The sequence below is a fragment of the Tilletiaria anomala genome (assembly GCF_000711695.1).
Source record: "Tilletiaria anomala UBC 951 chromosome Unknown K437scaffold_26, whole genome shotgun sequence".
NCBI lineage: Eukaryota > Fungi > Basidiomycota > Exobasidiomycetes > Georgefischeriales > Tilletiariaceae > Tilletiaria > Tilletiaria anomala.
This window is the reverse complement of record NW_013546996.1, coordinates 67,377-90,538: the sequence shown is the minus strand read 5'-3', so window position 1 is coordinate 90,538 and position 23,162 is coordinate 67,377. Positions and strand designations below refer to the sequence as shown.

Sequence of the window (23,162 nt, the reverse complement as noted above, 5' to 3'; positions counted from 1 at the left end):
AGCCACCGCCTCTGCATTGGGATCCTATGAACCTCAAGTCACCCGTCCAATCGACGGCCGCCGCAGATGAGAAAATGAACCCCGGCGACCTCTCAGGCAAGTGCGCCAGTCCAAAAGTGAAAGCTCTGTATGGTCTGAAAGACGCAGGTTCTGGCACAATCAAGGCTGCGTCGACCAGGCTCCCGACTGCAACATTACGCAACAGTCCCATCCGTACGCGATCAACATCGAGAGGGACCGCAACTTCGACTGCAGCTGCAAATGGTCGTGTACCTAACCGCACAGTTCGACCAGGTATCACAAGAGGCATTCCCGTAGGTGCAGGTGGTACTGCCTCCACAGCTTCTTCGGGCTCTTTGGCGTTGCCGAGGTCCACCACATCCACCTCTGCGCGGGGGACCGCAGGCTCGCGCACCACAGCGAGCACTCGCACCACTGTGTCCTCACGTTCGACCTCCTGGCGCTCATCTCGATCCGAACGTAGCACGAGCGGCTCATCTGCCACGTCTGCCATCAGCGCTCGCACCGATGGCTCCTCTAGCGTTGCTCAACATCGCTCCAACACCGCAACTACTACCAGCATTCGGCCACGCACGGCAAGGATCATGCCAACAGTTGCTCCATCTCCCACTCAGGCTGGCTCCTCTCGCCTGGTGGTGAGAGCCGCGCGGGCAGTGCCAAGAGCTTGAGCAAGTCCAGCAGACGATTTGCATGAACAACCATATTTCTTTGGAACGGGTAGCAAAAAGCATTGCAGAAGCTCACATCTCATACACCATAGTTCTCATGCTTTGGCATCAATATCTTTTAGACAGCGGTAATACACAACTTAGGAATCTTGGATCAAAGAAGTGAATGAAAAGCTTCATCCTGAAATGGGCAGGGCCAGAAAACATCTAGCCTGGGCTCCTTTCGCGAATACGGCTCTGACAACGGTAGTACGGTAGCTTCGAACAGACTCTGTATACCTTTTCTCCTAACGTATGAAAGCCTCTGGGCACGTGTGATCGTGGGCTGACGAGAATAGAATCTACTCGCAGTGGAAGAGCAGCTACTCTAGTCCGTCTGCTGCCCTCCAGGCTAACACCCGTGGAGCATGTGCCAATGCGCCAATACGTCATGCTCCAACGCTGGCACATTTGGCGATGGCACATCAACGAGAGATAAGGACCCCAAGGCCATGGTGCCATTGCACGTGCGATCGATTCGTCAGCAAAGGGCCATAAATGTATGTGTATATGTAGGATACAGTAGGGTGGAATCCCCAGGGTGCTCGGCTGAAGCGGAAGGTCGGTGGGAAAAAGCTCGAAGCCCAGCAATTCAAATTTCTCCCGCAAAAGAGGGAATAACGAGGGAATATCCTGGGAATATGAGGTGCCACGAGGCTTCATCTATGACGAATTGCCGAATAAAGCACATGAACCACCTTATGATGAGGCCCCGCACTCGCTACTACAAGCTCCTCCAGGCCATTGGGGACGGGGAGCTGTTCACCAGGCTGGCATGCCTTGATGAAGCATAAAGCCCCGAACCAATAGCATCCGTTGGACAGGAGGTGCAGCACTGGGCGTTAGTAGCCATGGTAGCAGGCAAGAGCGCTGCTTTGGACGTGACGCCGTTCCCGCCAATCGCCTATCATGGCCGAGGATCCCAGGCTCGGTACGTTCCGGTAGAGGAGCAGAGCGAGGAAGATAAGAGGTGGATGAGGGAGGCACTGGAAATGGCCGAAGAGGCGTTGGGGGCGTTCGAAGTTCCTGTCGGCAGTGTTTTCGTAAGGAACGGTGAAATTATTGCAAAGGGGAGGAATAGAACGAATGAGCTGATGAATGTACGTCGCTCGAAATCATCCGACCATGTGTAAGCAGCTGAACACCAACAAGGCTCGGTCGCAACCAGGCCACAAGACATGCTGAGCTCGAGGCCATAGACGAGATTCTCAAGAGATACCCTCCACAAGCCCCGAATTTCCCATTGCAGCCGCACTCAGGCCCTCCGGGCGATAACGTTCTTAAGGAAACGACCTTATATGTCACGGTCGAGCCCTGCATCATGTGCGGCTCGGCGCTACGGCAAGCAGGTATCAAGCGCGTTGTCTTTGGTGCCGGAAACGAGCGTTTTGGCGGAAACGGGAGCGTCCTGGGGACGCACGATGACCAGGAGCTCGGAAGTGCGCCACCCTACGAGGCTGTTGGGGGCTACTATCGCGAGGAGGCAATACTTCTTCTTAGGCGGTTCTATCTCACGGAGAATTCCAACGCACCCATCCCCAAAAACAAGGCGAAGAGAGTGCTGAAGACGGAGATTCAGCCGCCAGGAATCAGCATGCACGCGCCTGTGGCCCAACAAAAAGCAAAACAGGTGGCTCAGAGTGTGGACGATGACCACATCGCGGCTGCGCCTGGAGGCACTGTTGGCGGGACGGACGACGCGCCGAAGTCGTAGCTGCTCCATCCTCGATCAATCAGCACGAGCAAGTCGCATCATGTAAATGTTGAGCTGCATCCTGCATCGCCTGAATGAAGCATTCAGATATTGGAGCACATGTGTATACATTGTGCAAGTGAAGCATTGGCGACAAAGCTATAGCCGTTTTGGCTTGCCCAGTGCACGTGTTCCAAATAGTGTAGCGATGCCGCTTCCAGCGCCAGCGCCGCCTGCTTTCTCCTTCTCGAGCGCAGCGAGCGCGTCTTGAAGTGTGACTTTGACGCGAGCAAGCCGTTCCTCCTCTTCCCTTTCCTTCTGTCTCGCAGAAAAGTCGCCCCACGCACCAATGCCAGATGCAGACTTGCTTCCGCTACCTAGGCGGCCACGAGCACCAAGGCCGGGCGAGCCAGCATCTGCTGCGGTCGACGGAGGGAGGGGGGCAAAGCGTGGTTTGGGAAGTTTCAAGAGACCGCCTGCCGCTGGATTGCCGTCTTCTCCATCTGCCATGCTGACATCCCCGTCGCCTCCGGATGCTGGCGGTGAGCTTGCACCACCGGCTGGTGAGGCCGATTTGGCCGCAAGCGATCGGCTCGGGCCCATGCCAAGGCTTCCGACACTAGATGCCATCCATGAGTACTTGCTGGCACCGCTGCTACTGAAAGCCGCTTGTGCAACGCTATCTGCGAGCTTTTTGGTCACATCTGCACTTGTATGCTTCGCAGCAGCTGCGGCCTTCTTCTTGCTACCGCTCCCCGATATCATGCCAAGGAGGGGTGCGTCCCTGAAGCTGTTGGCCACACCACCCGCCATAGGTTCAGCACCGACTCCTTCGCCGGATGCTTCCGAAAGCTCAGCCGCTATTGCTGCTTTCATCCTTTCTTCCCGTTCCAACCGCCTTTGCCTCACACGCATCTCATTGGCGCGGTCTGCCTTTTCGATGGCGCTGAGCCAGAGCTCTGGATCTGAAACGATCTCCTGCTTGTAAAGCGTAACCCTTTGGTTAGCCTCCTCCTCCCCATCACCATCATCACCATCATCATTATCTTCGCCTTTGTCCCCATCGCCTTCCATCTTTCTTCGCTTTCCCTTGCGGTCTGGCCAGAACCCTGGCTCGGCAAGGTGGCTGCTCCAATTTCGATGCCTGCTTATCTTGATCATTGTCTCGAGCAGATTTCGAAAGCGCTGACGCGTCGCCAAACTGAGGTAGTTGAGCACATCTGGATCCACCTGCAATTGGTGCTTAAAGGCAATTTTGTGAACCTTGAAGGAGAGATCGTATACGCTGAGGTAAAGACCACCTGCCGAGGAATCGCCGCCTGGTCGTCTGACGAATCTCGGACCCAAGTCTGCGTCAGGTGCAGAAGAAGAGCCATCGGCTGCATACGATGTGGATGGCTCTCCACGAGAGCTGCTCGCGATCGCCTCTTGCTCTGCCTGCCAAGTAAGAATGTCTTAAACTTGCACCTATTTCCACGTGCCAAAGAAGAGTTGCGACCTACCTTAAGATCGACGCCGGCGCCGGTCATGACATCGAGCGCTTCCCTAGCATCCATTCTGTCACCTTCATCATCCCTAGGCTCCTTCTTCACAGTGATTCCGGACGAGGTGGTCGTAGCATTGCCCAGCGCTGCGCCCACGCTTGCACTTGCCGCTGGTGCAATCGCAGTATCTGCAGGGGTGGGAAGTGATCCATCGCCTGATGCGGTTGTGCGTGCTAGCGCTGTGGGAAGTGATCCATCGCCTGATGCAGTTGTGCGTGCTAGCGCTGGATCAATGCCTATTCGAGGCGTGCATGTTAAGTGCTGCTGCGATTGTGACTGTGATTGAGATTGAGACTGGCCTTGTTGAGTAGCAGGAAGCGTCGTCCCTTGCGAGCTAGCCTCAAGCCCTTGGGAAGATTGCGAAAAGAAGTTGGCAGTGCTGATGGAGGCACCTGCGTCCTGTGACTCGATATCGTGTTGGCTCTCCATCATCTTCGTAACTGGAGGCGGTGGGAGCATGCTGCCATTGCCATTGGCAAGTGAAGCCCCTGCATCCGCTGCCATCCCTGCGCTGCTTAATCCTGGCAGCACCAAGCCTGCAAGCGGCGATCCAGCCTGCTGATCATACAATTGTGGATGTGCCGCTCCTCCTACTCCTCCTCCAGCTGGGAATGGGCTAATCGAAGCAGCAAGCGGCTCATCATCCGACACGGGTGAGCCCGGACCCGATGCTGGGACAGGATGGACCAGCTTGGCCTTCTTGGCCGGCTGCTCTGACATTGTGTTGCTGAGTACTTGCGGTCGTCCCAGCTTTCTCCCGCGTTTCGTGCCGAACAGAGGGCAAGATTGCTATTGGGTTCAATAATCGCAACCTCCCAGCACCAGCAGGAAGCAGCGCAGCGATGTTGCCGAAAGGCGGTTGTGGCTCTACGTTTCCGCAGCGCTCAGCGGTCTTGCGCCTCAACGAAGCATCCACATCATGCGTCTCGACCTCAGCCTAGATCCTCCTGCAGAGCTTCGCCAAGCTCTATCACCACTGGCAACCAAATGGGAAGAGCTAAGTCAAGGTATGATAGGGGGTCCGTGTTGCTAAGAAGAGATGGTGCGATTAGTCGAGAATAATAGCATCTCTTGCTCAACCTTCATATTGACACGACTGCCACGCGGCTCATTCGCCTTTCAGGTGAGCCATCGGACTATCAGAACCCTTGCACGCTAATTTTCAAGTCGAATGTCAATGAACAATATTTGAAGAGGAGGGCAGAGAGATCGCCTTGTTCATCATACTCTGTGACACTTGACCACATCTCTTCAATTCAGACCTGAGATCTGAATTTAGACATCAACTTTCAATACTAGCCTGAAAGGCAGCACACTTATTCATTGCTATCAACCTGTTCATCTCGACTCCTCTTCTTCTGTCACTCACCATGTCTAGCAGTGGTGCTCTAGAAGATGGCAACGATGTGACACACGAGAGGCGGTGACGGTCCATGATGCCTACCCGGGGCCACAGCTGTCAAAATGCTACCGGCAATGACTTTCGGCTCAAAGGAAGGCGGACCGTCATGCAGCGGTATGCAGTTTGCGGATCCGGACGCACGAGTTTGAACCACGTGTTTGATGTACAAGAGCAACAAGTTGTAGGCAAAAGAGGGCTACCACAAGCACATGTGCAGGTACTTTACTTTAAATGGAGTCAATTGGTGCATCAGTAGGCAATACGTCCATAAACGCACAAAAGATTCCACAAATGGCGAACCGCAAGGTTGCGGAAATGCCAAATGGCCGTTCACCACTCTTGCTACGATCATTCCTGTCCCAAGCGCAACAGGCAATCGACGCAGACCTCAGTTACTGAGGTGGTCTCGAAAAGGAAAGCTCTCGCTCCTCACAGGCCTTGCGGGTCTTGGGGTAGAACCTTCGACGTTCTAGAGCTTGATGATGATCATTCAGGCCAAAGCCCATGAAAAGATCCACGTTTAATACATGCCTTGCTTCTTGCGCGCCCGCTGCAGTACAGCGAAGCGGCCCAGCAAGAGGTGAAAGGTTGGCAGCCAGAAGCATTCAGCATCTTTGAGGACCTCCGTAAATGGGCACATTGAGTCCCTCCTGTTCGACCTCCTTGTTGTATCGCTTGATGAGGCAGGAAGGCGAAAATGTCACCAGAAGGGAAATATGACTTCGGAGAGCGCAAGTCGGTTACCATTAATTGACACCCCTTGTTAAAGTCAGGATTGGTGTTGATTGTTATTCTCCACTTCTCTTGAGCGTGCCCGGCCTTATGGCTCGGAAGCAATACGGCCAGAGGCAATGGTAATCATTCGGCATTTCAGGCAGCAATGCATGCAAGATATACAAGGATGATTGAATATGATGGAGTACAATGTTCCACGACTCGGCAAATTTGAGCAGGAGCATATCCAACACATTGCGAAAGCGCGTAAATTATGTTCTATGTACTTTCGATTAATACGTCAGAGTCTAACTCACCCTGAATTTGGTGGTGAACCGAAACATGTCTTATCGATGGATAGAGAATGCGGGCCCCTTTGATGCTTGAGAAACACTTCCTCACTCCAGCCCGTCGTTTGCGGTTCGATATATTGAGCCCGGACGCCCTTTGGCGGCGCTTGTCCCACTAGGCACCTGGACACTGTGAACGCCCAAGTCCATTCGTCAATACGAAACCGAGTATAGCATCATTGCTCCTGCAAGGTAGATCAGCAAATTGGCATTCGTGAGGCTGGAAAGTACCCGGGCCAAAGGGAGCGGTTTGGATGAAGAATGGGAAGGCAATGCCGAGTAAATTAGGGAGCCGAGTGCCATCATCCTGTTGTATGTGCGATACATTGTACGCAGGGAAGCTGCACCTCGCCAACGCCTTTGCAACACTTTGTAAGCGAACAATCTGGAACGTCTGCCACAAGTGAGATGTATGGGCACGAATCTGCTCTTCAGTCAGACTGTCACAATTTTGCAATCACATGCAACACAAGATGCCTTCATACAAAGGTCATGTCACCATCCGAATCATGGGTCATGCTTGCATTGGTCCGATCTTCATCAAGCATGCTGATGGTCTCATCACGATCAGTGACGACAAGGAAGCGCAATACTTCGAACGTTCGCATTTGATTGCGCCGTATGGAGGTGAAGTAGACTGTGCCCGAGCCTGCAGAAGTTGGTGACTTGCAGTCGTCAGGGAAGCGGTTGTCAAAGAAGGAAAGGAAGCAGACTCACTACGCGGCCCTTTGACTCGGAAGCTGATGTCGACCTTGCCTTGCATCATGTTGACCTGTATTGAAAAAGTGGAAATCGGGTCAGAGCCTTTGGCAGCTGGCATTGCCCAACGACACCGTTCCACAGACGCACAGATCCAGCCACCCAAGGATCCCCCAAAATACTCGGTTCCAGTAGCACGGGACTGCCGAGTGCCTCATTGACGTTGTCTGAATCCTTGATCTGCGTCAGGACGGATCGAAAGACAGAAGAAGAGAGACGTTCTTTGTTTGTTGCATATGACGCAAATGCGGTCCATATGGTTACTACGACTAAGGCTGCGGCGGCAAAGATTGGCCGTCGGTCCTGCAGTGCGGCGTTTGATTATAACAGTGTGAGTTGTAGCTGAAGACGATAACTGAGTGACTGACAGAGGAAATGGCAGACGTACAGGAATTATTGGTAGCTCTCTCGTCCGCTTGCTTTGTGGTCTTTGAGGAGGTGGCCCAGTGGCAGCAGTTGCAATGGTCCTGGTCATGAAGCCCGTATGGCCAACATTTAAGCGGTGAGACAAGAGCAAGACCCGGCCTTCTTGAGGAAAGCACTTATGGCAAGACACGGACAGAGGCCCCTGTCGAAGGAGCCATCTTTGGGATGTCTCTAATGATGAGGGAAAGAGCCGAACAGCGGCACGTCGGAGCGCCGGACTCGCCATTTTGCAAGATGAGCACCAAAATTCTCGGGATTTGTCCAACCGAAAGCGTGTTGAACGGGCCCTGCATCTTCTGAATTGAAGAAGTGTTCGCTCTTTCGGACATGTAGCTTCGAAGTGACACAAGCAGGATTCGAAAGAGCAACGGGTGCTGCTTGGAAGAAAAAAAAGAAAGATGGACGCGTTCTTTCTTTTTATTTTCGCGTCGCGACTCGCGTTACATCAACTCAAGACGCACTGGGCAGTCGAATAGAGAGTTGGGAGTCTCCGACAGTCGACAGACCACAACTGGGGCTGGCGGCACTCGGTACATGTGCATTGGACATTGGCAGGTATCTAACACATGCGTCTGGAAGAAGCATGTATGCTCCGAGAAGGCCTGAAGGCGGCTGCTGCCAGAAATTGGTCAGTGACTCATAGTCTCAGAGAATGAAGCAAGCGACGCTCGCATTTGGCCAAAAGCCGCGCGTGCTACCGCATGCTCACGAGGCTCAGCCTCGTTGTGTGGGGATGCTAGACGCGGTGCGCCGTGAGGAGGAGGTACTCGAGGTAGGAACAGCCGGCACAGTCAGCATCACGCTCAAAGCGAGCAATCATGTGGCTGTGTCAAATGCAGCAAAGGACGCTGTTGACATGGGCGAGAAAGTGCGTTTGAGCTCCTCTCGCCAATTTATAGCGTTGCTGAACAGAACCTTGGCTTTAGGTAACAATGAACGCCGTCGCTCCTCCGAAAAATGGACATCGCAGTGCGCAGCAGAATGGGGAGAAAGCCTGTGGCGTATTTGCAAAGCCTTCCGAGCAGGTGAAGGCTGCCCAAGCAGCCACAACCGAAGCACCCAGAACCGAGTCAATTCATCGGGAAACAGCAACTGTGAGCCAGTCCGCTCACGGCCTCATTTCTGATCAAAATCCATTCACTCACCTAGAATTTTTCTTTCCTGTCGAAGCAGCCAGTGCAGGTGATAGACTCGAACGATAACGCTGTGCCATCAGCAAAGGCGCGGGGTAGGGCAAAGGCAGTGGCGGCCAAAGGACTGAAGACCTTTTGGCGTAAAGTGGCAGCGCCCATCTCGATTGACGCGTCAGATGACGATGGTGAAGATCTGACCGTGACAGGCTTCAAAATGGGTACCAAACGGGCAAAGCAAGCTGGCGGCGTGATCGATCTGACACGCTCCGAAGATCACGTCGCCTCGCACAAAGCTTCGAACGTCATTCGTCCACCCAAGCTGCCGTTGCCCCCCTTTCCAAATCGGGAGTCGATACATGTACACCCAACAGAGGAGGCTACATTTTGCGAGGCGAACGACAGATATTCCCTACCCTTCGAGCGGCGTACGCGATTGCAACAAGGCACATCAACTATTATTCAGCCAGACCAACCTGAGCCACTCCTGGCCCCGTTCAAGAAGCAGGTATCTGATGCGATGCAGAAAGTTCGGCAGAAGCGTGATGCGCGTTTTGAGCCCATCTACCTTGACCTAGACGGCAATGAAGTTGTGCGCTCTTCTTACGTCTCTCCACCCCTTCCTATCGACATCAGTAGCATCGCGTCTGACTCAGCCTTGATGCAGCACGCAGCCATGCAGCGGGTTGTCGAAGCAGCAGCAGCGAACACCAGCTCGGTGCTGCAGAGCACTGATGAGCTCTTGACTGATCGATGGCGACCTCTTCACCCAAACGAGTGCCTCGGCAATGAGGCACAAGCCGCGTACCTCAGCGACTGGCTGCGAGCGCTGCAGGTGTCCGAGTCCGTGTCCACCAACACGGAGCAGAAGTTGCAGCCGCAGGCGCACTCGCAGTTGCAACCTGGTCTTGCGCAACTGCCGATGGACTCGTCGCCCGTAGTCACGCTGCGCAAACGAAAGGTACAGCGGCGAATCGAGAAGATCGACTCGCGTAAAAAGCGGCAATGCAGGTTGCACAGCGATTCGGAGGACGATGATGGAATGGACGGGTGGCTCGCAAGGGATTCGGAAACGGAAGAAGAACAGGAGGTGATGCTGGAACAGATCAACACCCCGAAGATCAACACCTTCTTTGGCAAATTCAAGCCCAAGAGCAGAGACGCGAACGGCGAATCACTCTCATCACCCTCGCCAACGGAAACGGCAACCCAAGAGACGAATCAGTCAGACGTCACCGCAGCATCGTCTATGCAATCCGGGGTGACGGAGAATACGACCCTGACTCGAAGCCATGCGGCCGTACTGGGGCCTCACCGCTCTTTCGCAGACAGTAACATTCTTACCAACTGCATCGTTCTGCACGGCCCAACGGGCTGCGGCAAGACGGCGATGGTGTATGCCTGTGCCGCTGAGATGGGCTACGAGGTGTTCGAACTGTTTCCTGGTATGGGTAAACGAAGTGGCGTGGCGCTGGAAGCGGCTGTCGGTGATCTGGCACGCAACCACATGGTGCTCGGCGGTGGCAAAGGCGGAGGGGCGACGTTCAAGAGCAAGTCGGTGCTGGACCTGATGCGCAAACGCAACGATGCAAGTCCGCAGAAGCCGGCACCGGCGTCGTTTGCGCGCGCTGGAAGCGCACAACAGCCTGCGAGACAATCGGTGATTTTGATCGAAGAGGGCGATGTTCTGTTCGAAGAGGACAAGGGCTTCTGGCAGGCGGTTGTCGAGCTTGTGGCCAAGTCCCAGCGGCCAGTGGTGATCACGTGCAACGGTGAGATTTTCAGCGCTTTACTGCGCCAGAATCAAGCCGTATGGCTGACGGAATATTACATGGTGTGGTGTTTCGATCACAGACATTGCGCAGGTACCACTGCAGACATTGCCCATCCAGGAGGTCCTAGAAGTGACAGCACCACCACGCAACCTCCTGTCGGCCTATCTGAAGGTCGTTGCCGCTGCAGAGGGAAAAGAGCTCGACGACGCGACACGGGAGCGAACTCTAGATGATGCCCCATTGCTCAAACTTGCGGAGAAGGATCAGCGTACGCTGCCAGCCGATGGTGCGGTCGCGCCGGGGTCTGAGATCCCAGACGCTACGCCGTCGAAGGGCGGTGAAGCTGTTAAGGGCTGCACGGCGGATCTACGCCAGGCACTGCTGCAGTTGCATTACTGGTGCCATTCTTCCGGGGCACATCATGGCTTGAATCTCGGAGCGGCCCCTGCTCCTTGTAAACTCGAGGCATTCACGCAAGACGAGTCTGGTGACGATATGCAGGATGTGGCACGGTGCAGAGAGCAGGCCTCCTTTGCGGACGCCGAGCTGCAGCTCGGCATTGATCACCATATCGAGGTGCGCGTGCGGCACGACATCACCGCCGGGACTCGAATTTTGAGCGCTGCCAAGCTGACGTAGCATGTGTCTCTGTCTTTGCAGGTCATCCTTGGCGAAGGCAACCACTCTGCCGCTGACAAGCTGAGCCTGCGGCATGGTAAAATGTTGTCCGACGCGGAGGCAGAGAAGTTCCGGCCAATCTTGCCACATTACGGTCGACAGGATCAGATATACGATGCGCTATCGTCCTCGCGAGCAGCAGCATTGTCACGAGCGCCGAGCCCCCTGGGCTTTCAGGACGCTGCGCTGCTCCAGGGGCGTGTAGAATTTTCGCGCAGGCTCGCGTGCGTGCTGCAAGGCCTGCGCGTGCACGTGTTGCAGCTTCCACCACGGCGAGCGGCTGCGCTCGACTATGCACCGTACGTCGCGGCGATGCAAGATCACGATGACGGATGCGCCGCAGCGGCTGCCTCTGCGGCTGCATCGTTGGACACGGCGGATGGAATGGGTAGCAGCGGCACCGGCAGCGGGCTGCTCGCGCCGCCCTGGATGCGGACAAGGCCGACGCGCAACTCGATGAGGCTGCGCCACGCTGAATCCGAGTACGTGCGATGGCTGCCGCTCAACATGGCCGGGATGGAGGAGGCTAGGAAGCTCGCGATGCGTTACCCGTGCGTCGCAGCTTCTGGCGAAGCTGGTGACGGCTTGAATGTCGCTCACGCCGAGATCGACGCAGGCGCACCTGCGGTTCCAGCAGCAGCACATTTGGGATCGGCGAGCCAGGGGTTACAAGAGCCTGATGTGACGGAAGAGTCGGCTTGCATGGGCTAAAATACGAACCCCGAATCCACAAATGTACTGACTATCACTCGAGAGCGCCATTGAAAGGTTCCAATTCAACTCGGCCCTCCTACATGCTCCTGGCGACGCCCTGGTTCCTCCCCCCGGTCAGCACACGGCGCAAGCCTGACACGTGATGGGCCAACCACTTTCCTTTTTAAATCTTTTTGCAAGAATGGAAAGCGGAGTGGGCAGAAACTCGACACTCGTCCGTATTCACAACGCTATTTTCACGCATGCGCATGCAGCAATGTGATCCGAAAGCATGTATTCTTATGTCTGGATGTAGCTAGATCGGCCTGGTGTTTCCATAGAATATAAATACACGGCGAATTATGCTCTCGATCAATGGATTCTCGGCTTCGTCGTCAGCCTCATGTGGATACTTCGACTAACTTGCACTGTTGATGTAAATGACTATTGTTCATCGCTGAAGTCGTCGGCAACGGCTTCCTCTTTTGGTGGCATCCACATTAACCTTGCATGCTCTTTGTTTCGCGATCTCTTCTCCGCAATGAACCACTCCTCAGGGTGCCCATCGAAGTTCCAATAATACGGATCCGGAGAGTCGCATACCCAGCTGAGGTTCACATGGAGGCTTGGGACGCACTGCAGGCCTTCAGGCAGCGCCTCGAGTCGATGCAAAAGTTGTCGGACATCTGTGAAATGCATCAATTTGGTCGACTGCCAAAATGTGTGGAAAGGACGGTGGGATCATTCAACACTAGTGCATATGTGGACCATAGAAACGATCTGGCAATGGCAAATTTGCACCTTGTGTCAATCCAAGCTCAACGATTCCCTGTATGTTATTCGAAGATTGTTCCTAATATTTCTTCATCATGCGGTCTTTCAAGAGATCTTTGACAAATTCTCCGACCTCGTCGATATTAAATCGGTGGAATACAAGGTAAAAGTGGTTTGTAAGCAAGTTCGCGTACATTTCAAGATGTATTGCTACATCAAGCTCACGGCCAAACATCTACTAGGGGGAGACCACCGGGTTTATCGACGCGGCTCATCATTCCCAGGCAATCTGTCCTTTGCCCCCTGGGACAAACAGTACTCGGGCCTTTGACTATCTGGACAGAAGTGTTCAGTCTGGCCTCAGGCCTCGCACTATCACAGCCTCATGTTCCGAGGGCAGGCAAGTTCTCCTGATGTCTCAGTGACGCACCCGCGGCTCACTATGTGCTCACGCTATGCTATATATAGCTGATGCCACCTTCAGGGGATCAGGGGTACCGAGTGCATCCTGCAAGCGTGTGAAGTGTGAACTTTGAACTATGAACTGTGAAGGGTGAAGCATGAACCGGGGTTGCTATGACGATTTGGCCACTGGCGGCTGCCGAAACGGGAAACAGCGTTTTGGTGGCGGCCCGCAGACGCCGGCGGGCTGGAGTCGTTTTTGATAATATTGCATATCTCGGACGGAGCGTCCCATAAAACGCACTACTGAATATGCATTACGGATTTGTCAGACTGCGGTACAGTGGGAGAACCCTAACATTGTCGGAGGGGCCTGCCGGCGAGACTTCCGTTTTAGGTTTATGGCGACCCAGCCCGATTACGCCTTGCGCCCACCTCGCTGTTCATGGATTCTGGTGTTCTAGAATAATAAAACAGTTAATAGCATAAACTTGAAACATCACAAGCATCACGACAATCCATTGGCCATGGTCCACATATTCACACTTGAGTCTTGACTCTCCCTCGACTATCAGATATACATGTGTACTGCGGCCGTCTACGCCCAGTCGGACAGCTTCGGCTCAAGGCCTCACAGCGACTCCCAAGGTAATGGTCAACAATGATCAGCGATCACGATCAATCACCATTCGCAAATCCTTGCGCCGTCTCTGCCTGGCTTGATCCGGCGCAGGCGCTGATGAAGGAAGTGACCGGACAATGGGACTCTACCCCTCCCTTCATTTTTGGAACTGTGTGTGCAGCATAAGGTACTCGGCCCTCCATACATATATGAAAGTAGTACAGGCCTCCTCGAACCGTCCTTGGATGTGTTCATTCGGCTATATCACGCCTGTGCAAGTCCCAGCAAGCCTTACACTTTTCATCTTCGTCGCATCAGTACTGGCCGCTGATTTTTCACGCTCACATCTGTTGAAAGTCTACTCATATCTTCATTTCTCAGCGCTTCAACCCGATTCAGTATCTCGACGTCATGGTGATTTTTTCTACCCGTTCCCAGGTTCGCTTCTTCGAAAGGCGCGCCTCATACACAGTTCTGCATTCTCCAGTGACATGCTGTTCAACAGTGCTTCGTGCTCATTATACACATTATGTCCTTCAATGTGCTGAGCGTACACGCAATTGCTCTGCCCATGGTCAAAGAGTTGAATCGCCCAGTGTAGGGCAACGGATTGTCGAAGCCCATTACAGCGAAATATGCTGCTTCGAGATCCGCACCAACGGTGCCTCCTTCTGCCGAGGGAACGGTACAAGTTCCTCTTTGATATCGAGCTGGATCCTTGGTTTAGGTTACTCTGATTGAAGTGGAGCTACAGGCGCCTAAGCTGAACCCTCATTACATGTCTGGAAGCAAATCGGGGAAAGGAATTGGCGAAACTCGACTTAGCAATGACCCAGGTGGAATGGAATGCGGTCACACCTTCGAGCTACAATGGTTTGGTAGGTAAGAAAGGAACGCAATGTACTCTGGGAGCGTCAGGCGCTGATGTTCCATACGCTTACAAATAGTCAAATTTTAAAGCACGGTGCATGCGTTCGACTCAAAATAGAGGATTCTAAAAATAGAACTTAAGAAGCTGTCAACAATGAGCTGAACTTGGACTATGTGAGCGAAGATATCAATCAGTTCAAGAAACGTTCCTTCGGACGTGTTTGTTGAGCGGCACCGCACACGCTGTCTTCCGAAACTACACCGCTGCTGAAAGCCACTACATGATAGCTGGAATTGAACATGCTTCCGCTACTGCAACGGTTCATCGGGTGGTCGACGCAATCAACGCAGGTGCTCAAGTTAATGGGGGAAGCATAGCACCCGGTAGGTGTCAGGGATCACTGGGAGAGAAATATCACGCTTCCACTCAAGGGAGCCATTGCGAGGTGAGAGCCGCGCGAGAAGCCTCCCTTTGCTTTCTTTCCATGCGCTGAAACCATCTCGCCAATCCATCACAGTCTTCGAATCGCTCTGTCCAAACAGGGCACGGTAGCCATCTCCTCGTACTCTTCGTCGTACCATCTCAAGGCCGGGACAGCAAGCACGAGCGCTTAAACAAGCCAAGATGGACAGCGTTCTCTCAAGATGTCCAAGATCTCGACGAAGTCATCAGTCTTAGTTATGTCATGCGTAAAGAAGGCTTGACTCCTGCTTCCTCTCCTTTAGCGCCAAAAGTAGGTCTGGCGAGGATACTGCGAGCTGTTCAGAGGAGCCAGTCTCCGATACAGCAGCGAGTCCATCTTCTCGCTTGACTGCGGCTGCGTCTGTGCATCCCAAATCAACGGCAACAGCGATGCCGCAGGCAACGCAAAGCAGGCTCTCAGTCGCAGATAACGACCCGACCGTCCGTAAATCCGCAAGTGCAGCCAGTCTTTCCCCAGCAGAGCCGCGATTGTCAGCTTCGCTTGAAAAAGCCTACCGTATGCAACCCATCCGATCAGCGGCATCAAGTAGTCGTGTTCCTTCACATGCCCCTTTGGCCATTGATCCTTCTCCCTCGGGCTGTGCATTTCTTCTGTCACCGGCTCCATCTTCGCCCTCCCTTCTCTAATGTTCGCTTGCAACCATCTCATAAGCCACTGTTACCAAGTGCCGCTGTCGCCACCCTCCATCCACCAATCATCACATCCCCCGCTGGTGAGAGACGCACCACAAGACGACCATACCCGTTTCCAGAGCAGGCCTCTCCAGGTAGGGCAGCATCGGAGGTAGTCCACTCAGGAAGAATGAAGCAGGTCCATATTCTGACTTAGGTGCTCTATAGCTTCGCTCCTTGATGCCCACGTAGCACCTGTCGGCCAAAACGGCCAAAGGGAGTCGCGTAGAGGCGCTTGGGTCTCGCGAGGCTCGATTGCCTCCGAGCGCATCTAAGTATGGGATGGCGGCAACAACAGCGAAGACCCTGTAGGCTCTTTCTCATTCACCTCTTCAGCCGTTTGTCCACCCGAATGCTTGCATTGTCATGGTAAACGATTCGTTATCCTACAGGACCCTTGTACAACAACGTCGAACATTTGAAATGGTAGGTTCTGGCCAGAGGCAATTGCAATATTGCTCATTGTGCGATCGAACTCAGCATTCACAGGCCTGGAATTCCGACAAGGCTATCGATTAAGTGTCGTAAAGCGGCAAGCGCATTCAACACCCTGGATGTAACGAGCAGATATGATTGCAACCCAAATGCAATAAGTAGATATGATTGATGGCGCTCTATTGGCTGGCAAGCGATCCTTAACCCAGTACTCTTCGTATGCTGTCTTTGCCGCCGATGACTTTACGCCGTGTGACGGGGCACTGACCGTGCTCATCGACATACGCATGGGCGCACGTGTAGCAAAAGACGTACCCCGTCGGCAGCATGCAAGGGTTCGCGACAGGTGTACGTCCACAGAGTGGACACGAGTTGTGCAGCAGACTTGCCACATTGGTCGGACCGTGCATGCCGCCCGCCAGCGCCATCTTGGTCGGCACACGTGGTGGTTGGTACCCCTCCTCCTTGTGGAAGAGGACACCTTCTTTATCGGGCATGAGGACGGAAGGTGGCCCAAAGAGAGGCACATTGGTACCAAAACCGCCTTGCGCGGGAGCAGCGCCGCCATTGCCGTCACCTCCGCCTCGCCGCCGCCGTGGGTTGTCAGAGCTGTACCACCACTCAAGGAATTTGAAAAAGAAGATGGAGGCGGGCAGAGCGTACTTGAGGAGCTCGAAAAAGATGAAGGGAGACGATCGAATGAGGGAAGTGAAAAAGGGAACAGGCTCGCGAAGAGGGTGTGGCAAATCCGGTGGCAGAATCGGCACCGAGTTTGGCTGCCGTACAAAAAGGATCAGTAGGTGCTCTTTTCGAAAAATGGATAACATAGACCCACATAGTCATCTTGCGACACTCGACGAACGTCGACCCTCATCCATCGAAGCCAGGGGCGCCAGTATGGACTTTTCCCAAACAGATACCTCATATGGTAGATGAGCAGCCAAAGCTGATAGAAGCTGGCGGCGTACGGATACCCTTTATGGAAGAGATCCTCGCTCTTCTCTTTCAGGCGCACAAGCTGACTTTTAGTACGTTGCTCGTTCTCTTGGAAAGCCCGCCGTCCCTGGAGTTCCTCGCCATTGTCGAACAGTTGTTCTTCCGATACACCGCCTCCCATGCGCTCCCAGCGGTCCTTTGCTTTTGATTGGATGTAAGGCAGGCCTACAAGGAACAGCAGAGATAAGCTGATCTCTCGATTCCGTAGTGCCTCGTAAGATGCTTGGCCTGGTCGAGTTGTGGCTGCTGCTTTGGCTCGGTCCGTCGATGCACCAGGCCGTCGTCTTCGCCTCAGCCCGTAGAAATTTTCTGCAAATGATGAGCCTGTGGAAGGGTGCACTGCAATCAATAGACTAAAAGCGGCAGTTTTTTCAGTGGTCGATCGCTCACCCCAGGTTTTGAGGTAGTGCCTCTCCACCGCATACATCGCCAGCGCGTATAGCTCATCGAAGCGGTTGACGATGCGGAGCAAGTAGCGGGGATGTCGCTGCGTAAACACAGAGAGCACATATCGCAGCGCTGGGGCAAGCAGATCTCGCAGCTGTTCCTGAGCGAAGAGCTCAAAGAATGAAGGGCGATATGGGTCGGAAAGGGAAGACAACGAAGACGTCGGGTCTACCGACTGGAGGATATCCATTTGGACTAAAAAGTGTACGTTGGGCAGATGAGAGAGGGTAGGCTTGCAAGCCGCGCAACCTGCCGTGTCTTTTCCACAATCTACAGAGCCCGAATTTGCGAGAGCGCGACGACTGTCACCCCATCATCCCGCTGAACATGCTTGTTGGTGGCTGGATGATCCAGCTCATGACGTTTGAAGAGGAAAGGTTCGTGGTTGATTCTTGACGAAGCGCCTTTGGATCCCAGCTTGGAGGAGAGTGTTGAGGATCGCTTCCCCGCGTCCGCTCCGGTCTTTGACAGCTGTTCCGCGCCGAACGGCCGAGGTGCGGAGCGGGAGGGACAACTGGCGAAGTTGATGAGAAGCTTGCTTACTAGAGGATTCAGGACATACAGAAGCGCTCTTGGTCCTCAGAACGCCTTCAGGTGCAGTCTTTAAAGAGCGCCGCATAAAATTACGCAAGCAGTTCGCCCAGGTCATGGCGTCTGCAAAGGGTCCGACGCCGTCGGATGCGCCTCTGACCGCATCAGTTGGACCACCGACCCCGGCAGACCTCCGGACGGCCGTTAATCAGATCCAGTCTCTACTCTTGTTACTCGATTCTACTTCTGATCTGAGCCAACCGACATCCACATCTGGAGAAGCGGACCTACTCAGCGCTGCAACTCCCCGCGGTGGGACGATCGCGAATCTCACTCCGATCAATCGCCCAGAGGAACAAGAGGCGGACGATGCCGCATCCGACTCATCCGACGCACCTCTTATGCAGCAGCGAGGAGGTGGCGGGAACAACAGTCTCCCGAATAAACCCTCTCCTAATGCACAGGTCACTTCGCAACCTGGCTTGGCGCAAATGCTACCTGCCTTGCTGCTGCCGCTACAACCCGCGACGCCGGCATTGATCGCGCAGCTCAACATGGAATCCGTCGCGATGGGCTTCCCGAACATCATGTCGCGCTATCGCGGCGCCGTACAGCACGCATTCAACCTCGTTGGAGACTTGCACCGTGGCATCGAGATGCTCAGCAACCCCATGCCGGATCCAGCCAATCCTTTGCGCACAAGGCAAGCGGCGCTGAGCGTCGCGGGACGACTCATGCACGAGACGCCCAAAGAACAGCTGGAGACGCGGATCGAGCGGGTGAAAAAGCGTCAAAAGTTGACCAAAGACGCCGAGCAACAGCGACGGCCAGAGGAAGAAGAGCCTGCGGTAGCCCAGCTCAAGATGGAGAGTAACGAGCGCAATCACAGCAAGTCAGTCTACTACGTTCCATCGAGTGCAGTACAGGGCATCCCGGCAGATGCAACCGATGAGCAGACGTGGTTAGAGTACGCGAAATCCATCGAGCAGCACCTCTCTCAGCGCAGAATCAAGGTGCGAATACGATGCAGCCACTGGGCTTCAACGGGTGGGACGAGCATCGTCCTGGTGGACCTCCCAAGCGTGATGAGCTGCTATATCTCATTCATCGTGTCCTCAGGCCAGGCATATCTCACACGGGTGGTGGTGCGTTCTGCATCCGAACAGGCGGATCTCGAGAGAGTAGAGAGCGCTGCAGGCGTATCGACGCTGCCTTTACGGGCGTCACGCTTCCCCGCGTTCAGATTGATCGCGAAGGAGGTTTTCGCGCGGTCAATTCAGGCGGATGCGGATGCGGATCAAGATGCTGACAAGACCGCTTGGAGGCGCTTAGGCATTGCAATTCTTCACCTAGCTGCATATTCTAACCAAGGGAAACAATGAAATAATCTACATGGAGGATTGCGTTGAACGTTGTTGAACGTTTGCAAGCTGCACGCAACATGCTTCTTTTTGTACTGCAGCAGGAGACCATCCGTTCTATTCTTGTCAGAATTATTTTTAACGGAGGCCAAATGGAGACATCTTTAATACGGACCTTCAGGCGGACAAAACCTGGATCGATTGCTGTGCGGTTGATAGGCTTTAAATGCGAAATCTGGAGACGACGACCTGAGAGGCTGCGAGATGGATGTCAAAGTCTCAAAGGAGAGAGCAGCTGCGACAACTGATATGTCGGCAAGTCAATGATTATCGTGAAGGCACCGCAGGAGAAAGCATGGGGACCGTAGGGGTGACTCTACGCACGTATATGCCATGCAGAGGCAAGAGTTCGTTGTGGGAGCGCATCCCCACCCCGTTGGATCCTCGCTCAGGCCCTTCACCAAGTTTGACCGCGAGACACTTGCCCTTTTCCCCTTTCTGCGAGCACCTAAGATGCTGTCTCTGATTAGAAAACCTAATGCTGCATATGCTCGCCATTTCACTGGCGGCGATTGCCCCTCGCGCCAGGGCTAAACCCAAGTGGCGATCATTGCTTGAGCTGGGTACGGGGGGGGCTACCACGGAGGAAGGATGGCAGCGGTTGACTTTCTGCGTATTGCGAACTACTCAGCTGTGCACATAGGGGAGAAGCGACGAAACGGCTCGAGGTGAATCTCGAGGAGTGCCCACAGAGAGGATGCATTGCGATGGTAGTGACAACGCATGCTGAGCCTGGCTCGAGCGGCCGTTACCACCCGCTCAATTGGCGATTATGCCACGATGGGATGTCTGTTCACCGCACGCTTAGTAACTGCACTCAGAGAGCATGCGAATCGACGCGTGATCATTTCTAGGAATACTTTACGGTGAGGTAGACATGGTGTGTGGGTGTGAATGATGTGGCTGGCAAGGAAGAATAGTGGCACCGAAGTGCGACAAGTAGAGAAGGGAGGGGCGTGCCCTAGCGAAGATCAACTATACCTTTATATTTCAGTGAGGAAAGGTCAGAACCATGCTGAAGCAAGGGCTCAGTGTACATGGTCAGCATGTGTGATCATAGTTAAAAGGCCGGAAGTGAAGTGAATCGAAGGACAATATATGTGGAGCCTTGGGCGGGCTCAGCACACCACCCACCAGATCATGCGGCCACGGCCTGTCGTTGATGCATGGTGCGAAGAACGAGAACAAAGAAGAACCCCTAATTGTCCAATGGGACACCTAGGCGTGCGATGGAGGATTGTGAAGGAACGGATTGAAAGACAAGTGTGCAAGGCCGCCGTTGGTGCGAATGGAGCCGTTTTGAGGCGGACTTAGGTTGTAGAAATGAGGCATTCTCGTGTCTGGACAATGCAAAAAGCTTGCGAGAGGGTTTGGCCGTTGAATGTGAACTGACGGTCCCGAGGAGAACCCAAGGCGATCGCCATGTCACCATGGTCCTGCACGGCCTTGCGGAGGGCGGCGGGTGAGGACGCGCCCAGAGGCATAGGGAGCCACGCATGGGTTATGGGTGACATGCCCTTCAAAGACGTAAGAGGCTTGGACGGACGCAGGCGTGTCGCCAATGATAAGCAACGTCTCCATCACGCATTAAACGTAAGGGTCAAAAGTGGTAGCATTGATATTCCAGACCATAGCTGACAGGTAAGCACGGAGGCGGATGATGCTAGGAAAAAACTCTGTACGCATCCGGGCCAGGAAATCAGGCAGGTGGGAGCGAAAGGTGGTACGCTCAGCGGGTTGGAGCTCAACCCATCAGAGCTGAGCCCGTGAGTTGGCTGCAAAGGCTGAGCCCGTGAGTTGGCTGCAAAGGCTATGGACAGGTTGGCTACTATCTCAGAACAGGTGAAGAGGGCCTCCACTGCCTTGATCCTTTGGAGGAAGCGGTCGAGGTTCGTACACTCGCTGTTGATGGTGGCGACACGCGATATCACAAAGGAGGGCTTGGACAGGGGTGACAGATGACGATGCTCAGCCGGATGGAGTGGCGCGCCCGCATGCTTCCAAGGCGTTCACACGAGTGGACAGTGTGTGGAAGACTCTTTGAATGCCGGTCGTACGTGCGGCAAACTCGAGGAAACCTTCCCTTGGAGACGGCTAGTGTTTGAAATCAATGTTCTCCAGGCGCTCAGAGTCTGTGGGGGCCTGGCCTGCAAGCGAGACTCGACGTGGTCGAGAAGGTGGTTCATGCGGTCCATCCGTGATATGGCGCATCGAGGGTGCGCGTGCCTTCAGCCCTGGGGAACCACGCTTCCAAATCACCCTTGGTCGGTGGGGTGTATGCAGTGAAAATAGAGGTGCTCGCCATCATGGCATGGTAAGAGTTGGCGGACGAAGCGCACGGGTGTATGGGAAAGGGAGGGTTTTGTTTCGATTGTGCTTTCTGCTGCGTTTATGAAATGTCTTTTAACTGTCTCCGTGCATGTAAGGCAAGGGCTCAGTGTGCATCGGGTTGCGGGTGCCAAATTCCACAGGACCATTAAATATAACAAACAACAAAAGTCTGAATAGACTTACTATCATGCTCAACCCACCATTACAAATCAGCTTTCTCAGTCCAAATTGTTGTAGTGGACGCATTCCCAGGCTCTTCAGGGCACTTCTGTGCTGTGTACTGAGTGCATTCGATTCATACCAAGGCCAAGCCGGAAAGCCTGCTGTACGTGCCTCAGCCGTCAGCATACCGTCAGTATGGGTGCCTCAACAACAGACAAGCGTGATATTTATTACCGCCAGTCCAAAACAGACGGGTACCGGGCTCGGTCGGCTTACAAGCTGCTGCACCTGGACGAGATATACTCGCTCTTCCACTGCGATAGCTACGCGATGGGTGACTACTGGGAGTTTCCCGCGGATGGCAGCATGCCCAAACGAAAAAAGAATCCGATGCGCCTGGTCAAAGACCGCTCTAAGGCGCCGACGAGAGTCGTTGACCTTTGCGCAGCGCCTGGCTCATGGTCGCAAGTCCTGACGCAAAAACTACCACCGGGATCTCGCATTGTCGCTGTAGATCTGCAGCCTATGGCGCCAATACCCGGTGTGATCAACATTCTCGGAGACATCACACGGCAGGAGACGGCAGATGCTGTCGTTCAGGCTCTGCGGAGCGACAAGCCTTCCGCAAACGATGAAGAAGGTCTCGCCCAACTCATCGTATGCGATGGTGCACCAGATGTGACAGGTGTCCACGACTTGGACGAGTACCTACACGCCCAGCTTATGCTCGCCGCCACGCAGATTACTCTGCGCCTGCTCGAGGTCGGCGGAACTTTCATCGCCAAGATCTTCACCCAGCGATCAAAAGGCAACACGTCGAGCATGGACGAATCTGGCAACCTTCTCACGCTCCAGTTTCAACAGTGGTTCGAGCATGTGGATATCGTCAAGCCACGGAGCAGCCGTCCTACCAGCGTAGAGCATTTCTTGGTGTGTCGCAACTTTCGACCTCCTTTTGACAAAGGCTTCGACCGCAAGAGGACGGCTGCACTCCTCGACTTTGGTGGCCTGCGAAACGTCCCGCAGGATGAAGTAACCTCCCTTCCGGTTGAAATGCAAAAGATCCTTGGCATGACTGCTTGCGGAGACTTGTCGGCATGGGACGCCAAATAAAGCGCTTTCC

The 23,162-nt window shown here is 54.2% G+C and overlaps 7 protein-coding genes across 7 annotated transcripts; 4 read left to right on the top strand and 3 right to left on the bottom strand.

Annotated features, from left to right (window-relative positions):
- The first annotated feature begins 1,639 nt into the window (after positions 1 to 1,639).
- K437DRAFT_255636 (cytidine deaminase-like protein) lies at positions 1,640 to 2,537 on the top strand. The gene is made up of 2 exons (XM_013388600.1): positions 1,640 to 1,828; positions 1,897 to 2,537. Exons 1-2 carry the CDS (start codon positions 1,721 to 1,723, stop codon positions 2,440 to 2,442), a joined length of 654 nt encoding a protein of 217 aa, XP_013244054.1. The 5' UTR covers positions 1,640 to 1,720; the 3' UTR covers positions 2,443 to 2,537.
- Positions 2,528 to 4,994, bottom strand: K437DRAFT_255635 (uncharacterized protein). Its single transcript, XM_013388599.1, has 2 exons — positions 3,924 to 4,994; positions 2,528 to 3,858 (listed from the first exon to the last, which is right to left on the bottom strand). Exons 1-2 carry the CDS (start codon positions 4,683 to 4,685, stop codon positions 2,581 to 2,583), a joined length of 2,040 nt encoding a protein of 679 aa, XP_013244053.1. The 5' UTR covers positions 4,686 to 4,994; the 3' UTR covers positions 2,528 to 2,580.
- A 1,854-nt stretch (positions 4,995 to 6,848) lies between these two features.
- Positions 6,849 to 7,916, bottom strand: K437DRAFT_255632 (DUF1783-domain-containing protein). Its single transcript, XM_013388598.1, has 4 exons — positions 7,579 to 7,916; positions 7,281 to 7,493; positions 7,149 to 7,203; positions 6,849 to 7,080 (listed from the first exon to the last, which is right to left on the bottom strand). The coding sequence occupies exons 1-4, from the start codon at positions 7,840 to 7,842 to the stop codon at positions 6,911 to 6,913; spliced, it is 702 nt and encodes a 233-aa protein (XP_013244052.1). The 5' UTR covers positions 7,843 to 7,916; the 3' UTR covers positions 6,849 to 6,910.
- Positions 7,917 to 10,085: 2,169 nt separating this feature from the next.
- On the top strand, positions 10,086 to 10,725 carry K437DRAFT_216208 (uncharacterized protein; the record flags this gene model as incomplete). The annotated part of the gene is made up of 2 exons (XM_013388597.1): positions 10,086 to 10,518; positions 10,601 to 10,725. Coding segments are annotated over 2 exons (558 nt in total), but the record flags the coding sequence as incomplete, so codon positions are not given.
- A 5,542-nt stretch (positions 10,726 to 16,267) lies between these two features.
- Positions 16,268 to 17,951, bottom strand: K437DRAFT_255626 (uncharacterized protein). The gene is made up of 2 exons (XM_013388596.1): positions 16,987 to 17,951; positions 16,268 to 16,927 (listed from the first exon to the last, which is right to left on the bottom strand). The coding sequence occupies exons 1-2, from the start codon at positions 17,782 to 17,784 to the stop codon at positions 16,352 to 16,354; spliced, it is 1,374 nt and encodes a 457-aa protein (XP_013244050.1). The 5' UTR covers positions 17,785 to 17,951; the 3' UTR covers positions 16,268 to 16,351.
- Positions 17,952 to 17,985: 34 nt separating this feature from the next.
- Positions 17,986 to 19,615, top strand: K437DRAFT_255625 (uncharacterized protein). Its single transcript, XM_013388595.1, has one exon. It carries the CDS (start codon positions 18,242 to 18,244, stop codon positions 19,505 to 19,507), a length of 1,266 nt encoding a protein of 421 aa, XP_013244049.1. The 5' UTR covers positions 17,986 to 18,241; the 3' UTR covers positions 19,508 to 19,615.
- Positions 19,616 to 22,234: 2,619 nt separating this feature from the next.
- K437DRAFT_278092 (FtsJ-domain-containing protein) lies at positions 22,235 to 23,152 on the top strand (the record flags this gene model as incomplete). Its single annotated transcript, XM_013388594.1, has 2 exons — positions 22,235 to 22,373; positions 22,446 to 23,152. The coding sequence occupies 2 exons, from the start codon at positions 22,235 to 22,237 to the stop codon at positions 23,150 to 23,152; spliced, it is 846 nt and encodes a 281-aa protein (XP_013244048.1).
- Between the last annotated feature and the right edge of the window lie 10 nt (positions 23,153 to 23,162).

Excerpts from the sequence above, each read along its gene's own strand:
- K437DRAFT_255635 (XM_013388599.1), bottom strand. The coding sequence starts at position 4,685 with ATGTCAGAGCAGCCGGCCAAGAAGGCCAAGCTGGTCCATCCTGTCCCA. Across the intron at positions 3,859-3,923 it reads GCGCCGGCGTCGATCTTAAG|GCAGAGCAAGAGGCGATCGC; the intron begins GTAGGTCGCAAC and ends CTTACTTGGCAG.
- K437DRAFT_255632 (XM_013388598.1), bottom strand. The coding sequence starts at position 7,842 with ATGGCGAGTCCGGCGCTCCGACGTGCCGCTGTTCGGCTCTTTCCCTCA. Across the intron at positions 7,204-7,280 it reads ATCCTTGGGTGGCTGGATCT|GTCAACATGATGCAAGGCAA; the intron begins GTGCGTCTGTGG and ends TTTTCAATACAG. Across the intron at positions 7,081-7,148 it reads CCGAGTCAAAGGGCCGCGTA|GCTCGGGCACAGTCTACTTC; the intron begins GTGAGTCTGCTT and ends CAACTTCTGCAG.
- K437DRAFT_255625 (XM_013388595.1), top strand. The coding sequence starts at position 18,242 with ATGGCGTCTGCAAAGGGTCCGACGCCGTCGGATGCGCCTCTGACCGCA.
- K437DRAFT_255636 (XM_013388600.1), top strand. The coding sequence starts at position 1,721 with ATGGCCGAAGAGGCGTTGGGGGCGTTCGAAGTTCCTGTCGGCAGTGTT. Across the intron at positions 1,829-1,896 it reads GAACGAATGAGCTGATGAAT|GCCACAAGACATGCTGAGCT; the intron begins GTACGTCGCTCG and ends GGTCGCAACCAG.
- K437DRAFT_255626 (XM_013388596.1), bottom strand. The coding sequence starts at position 17,784 with ATGGATATCCTCCAGTCGGTAGACCCGACGTCTTCGTTGTCTTCCCTT. Across the intron at positions 16,928-16,986 it reads GAGTGTCGCAAGATGACTAT|CCAAACTCGGTGCCGATTCT; the intron begins GTGGGTCTATGT and ends TTTGTACGGCAG.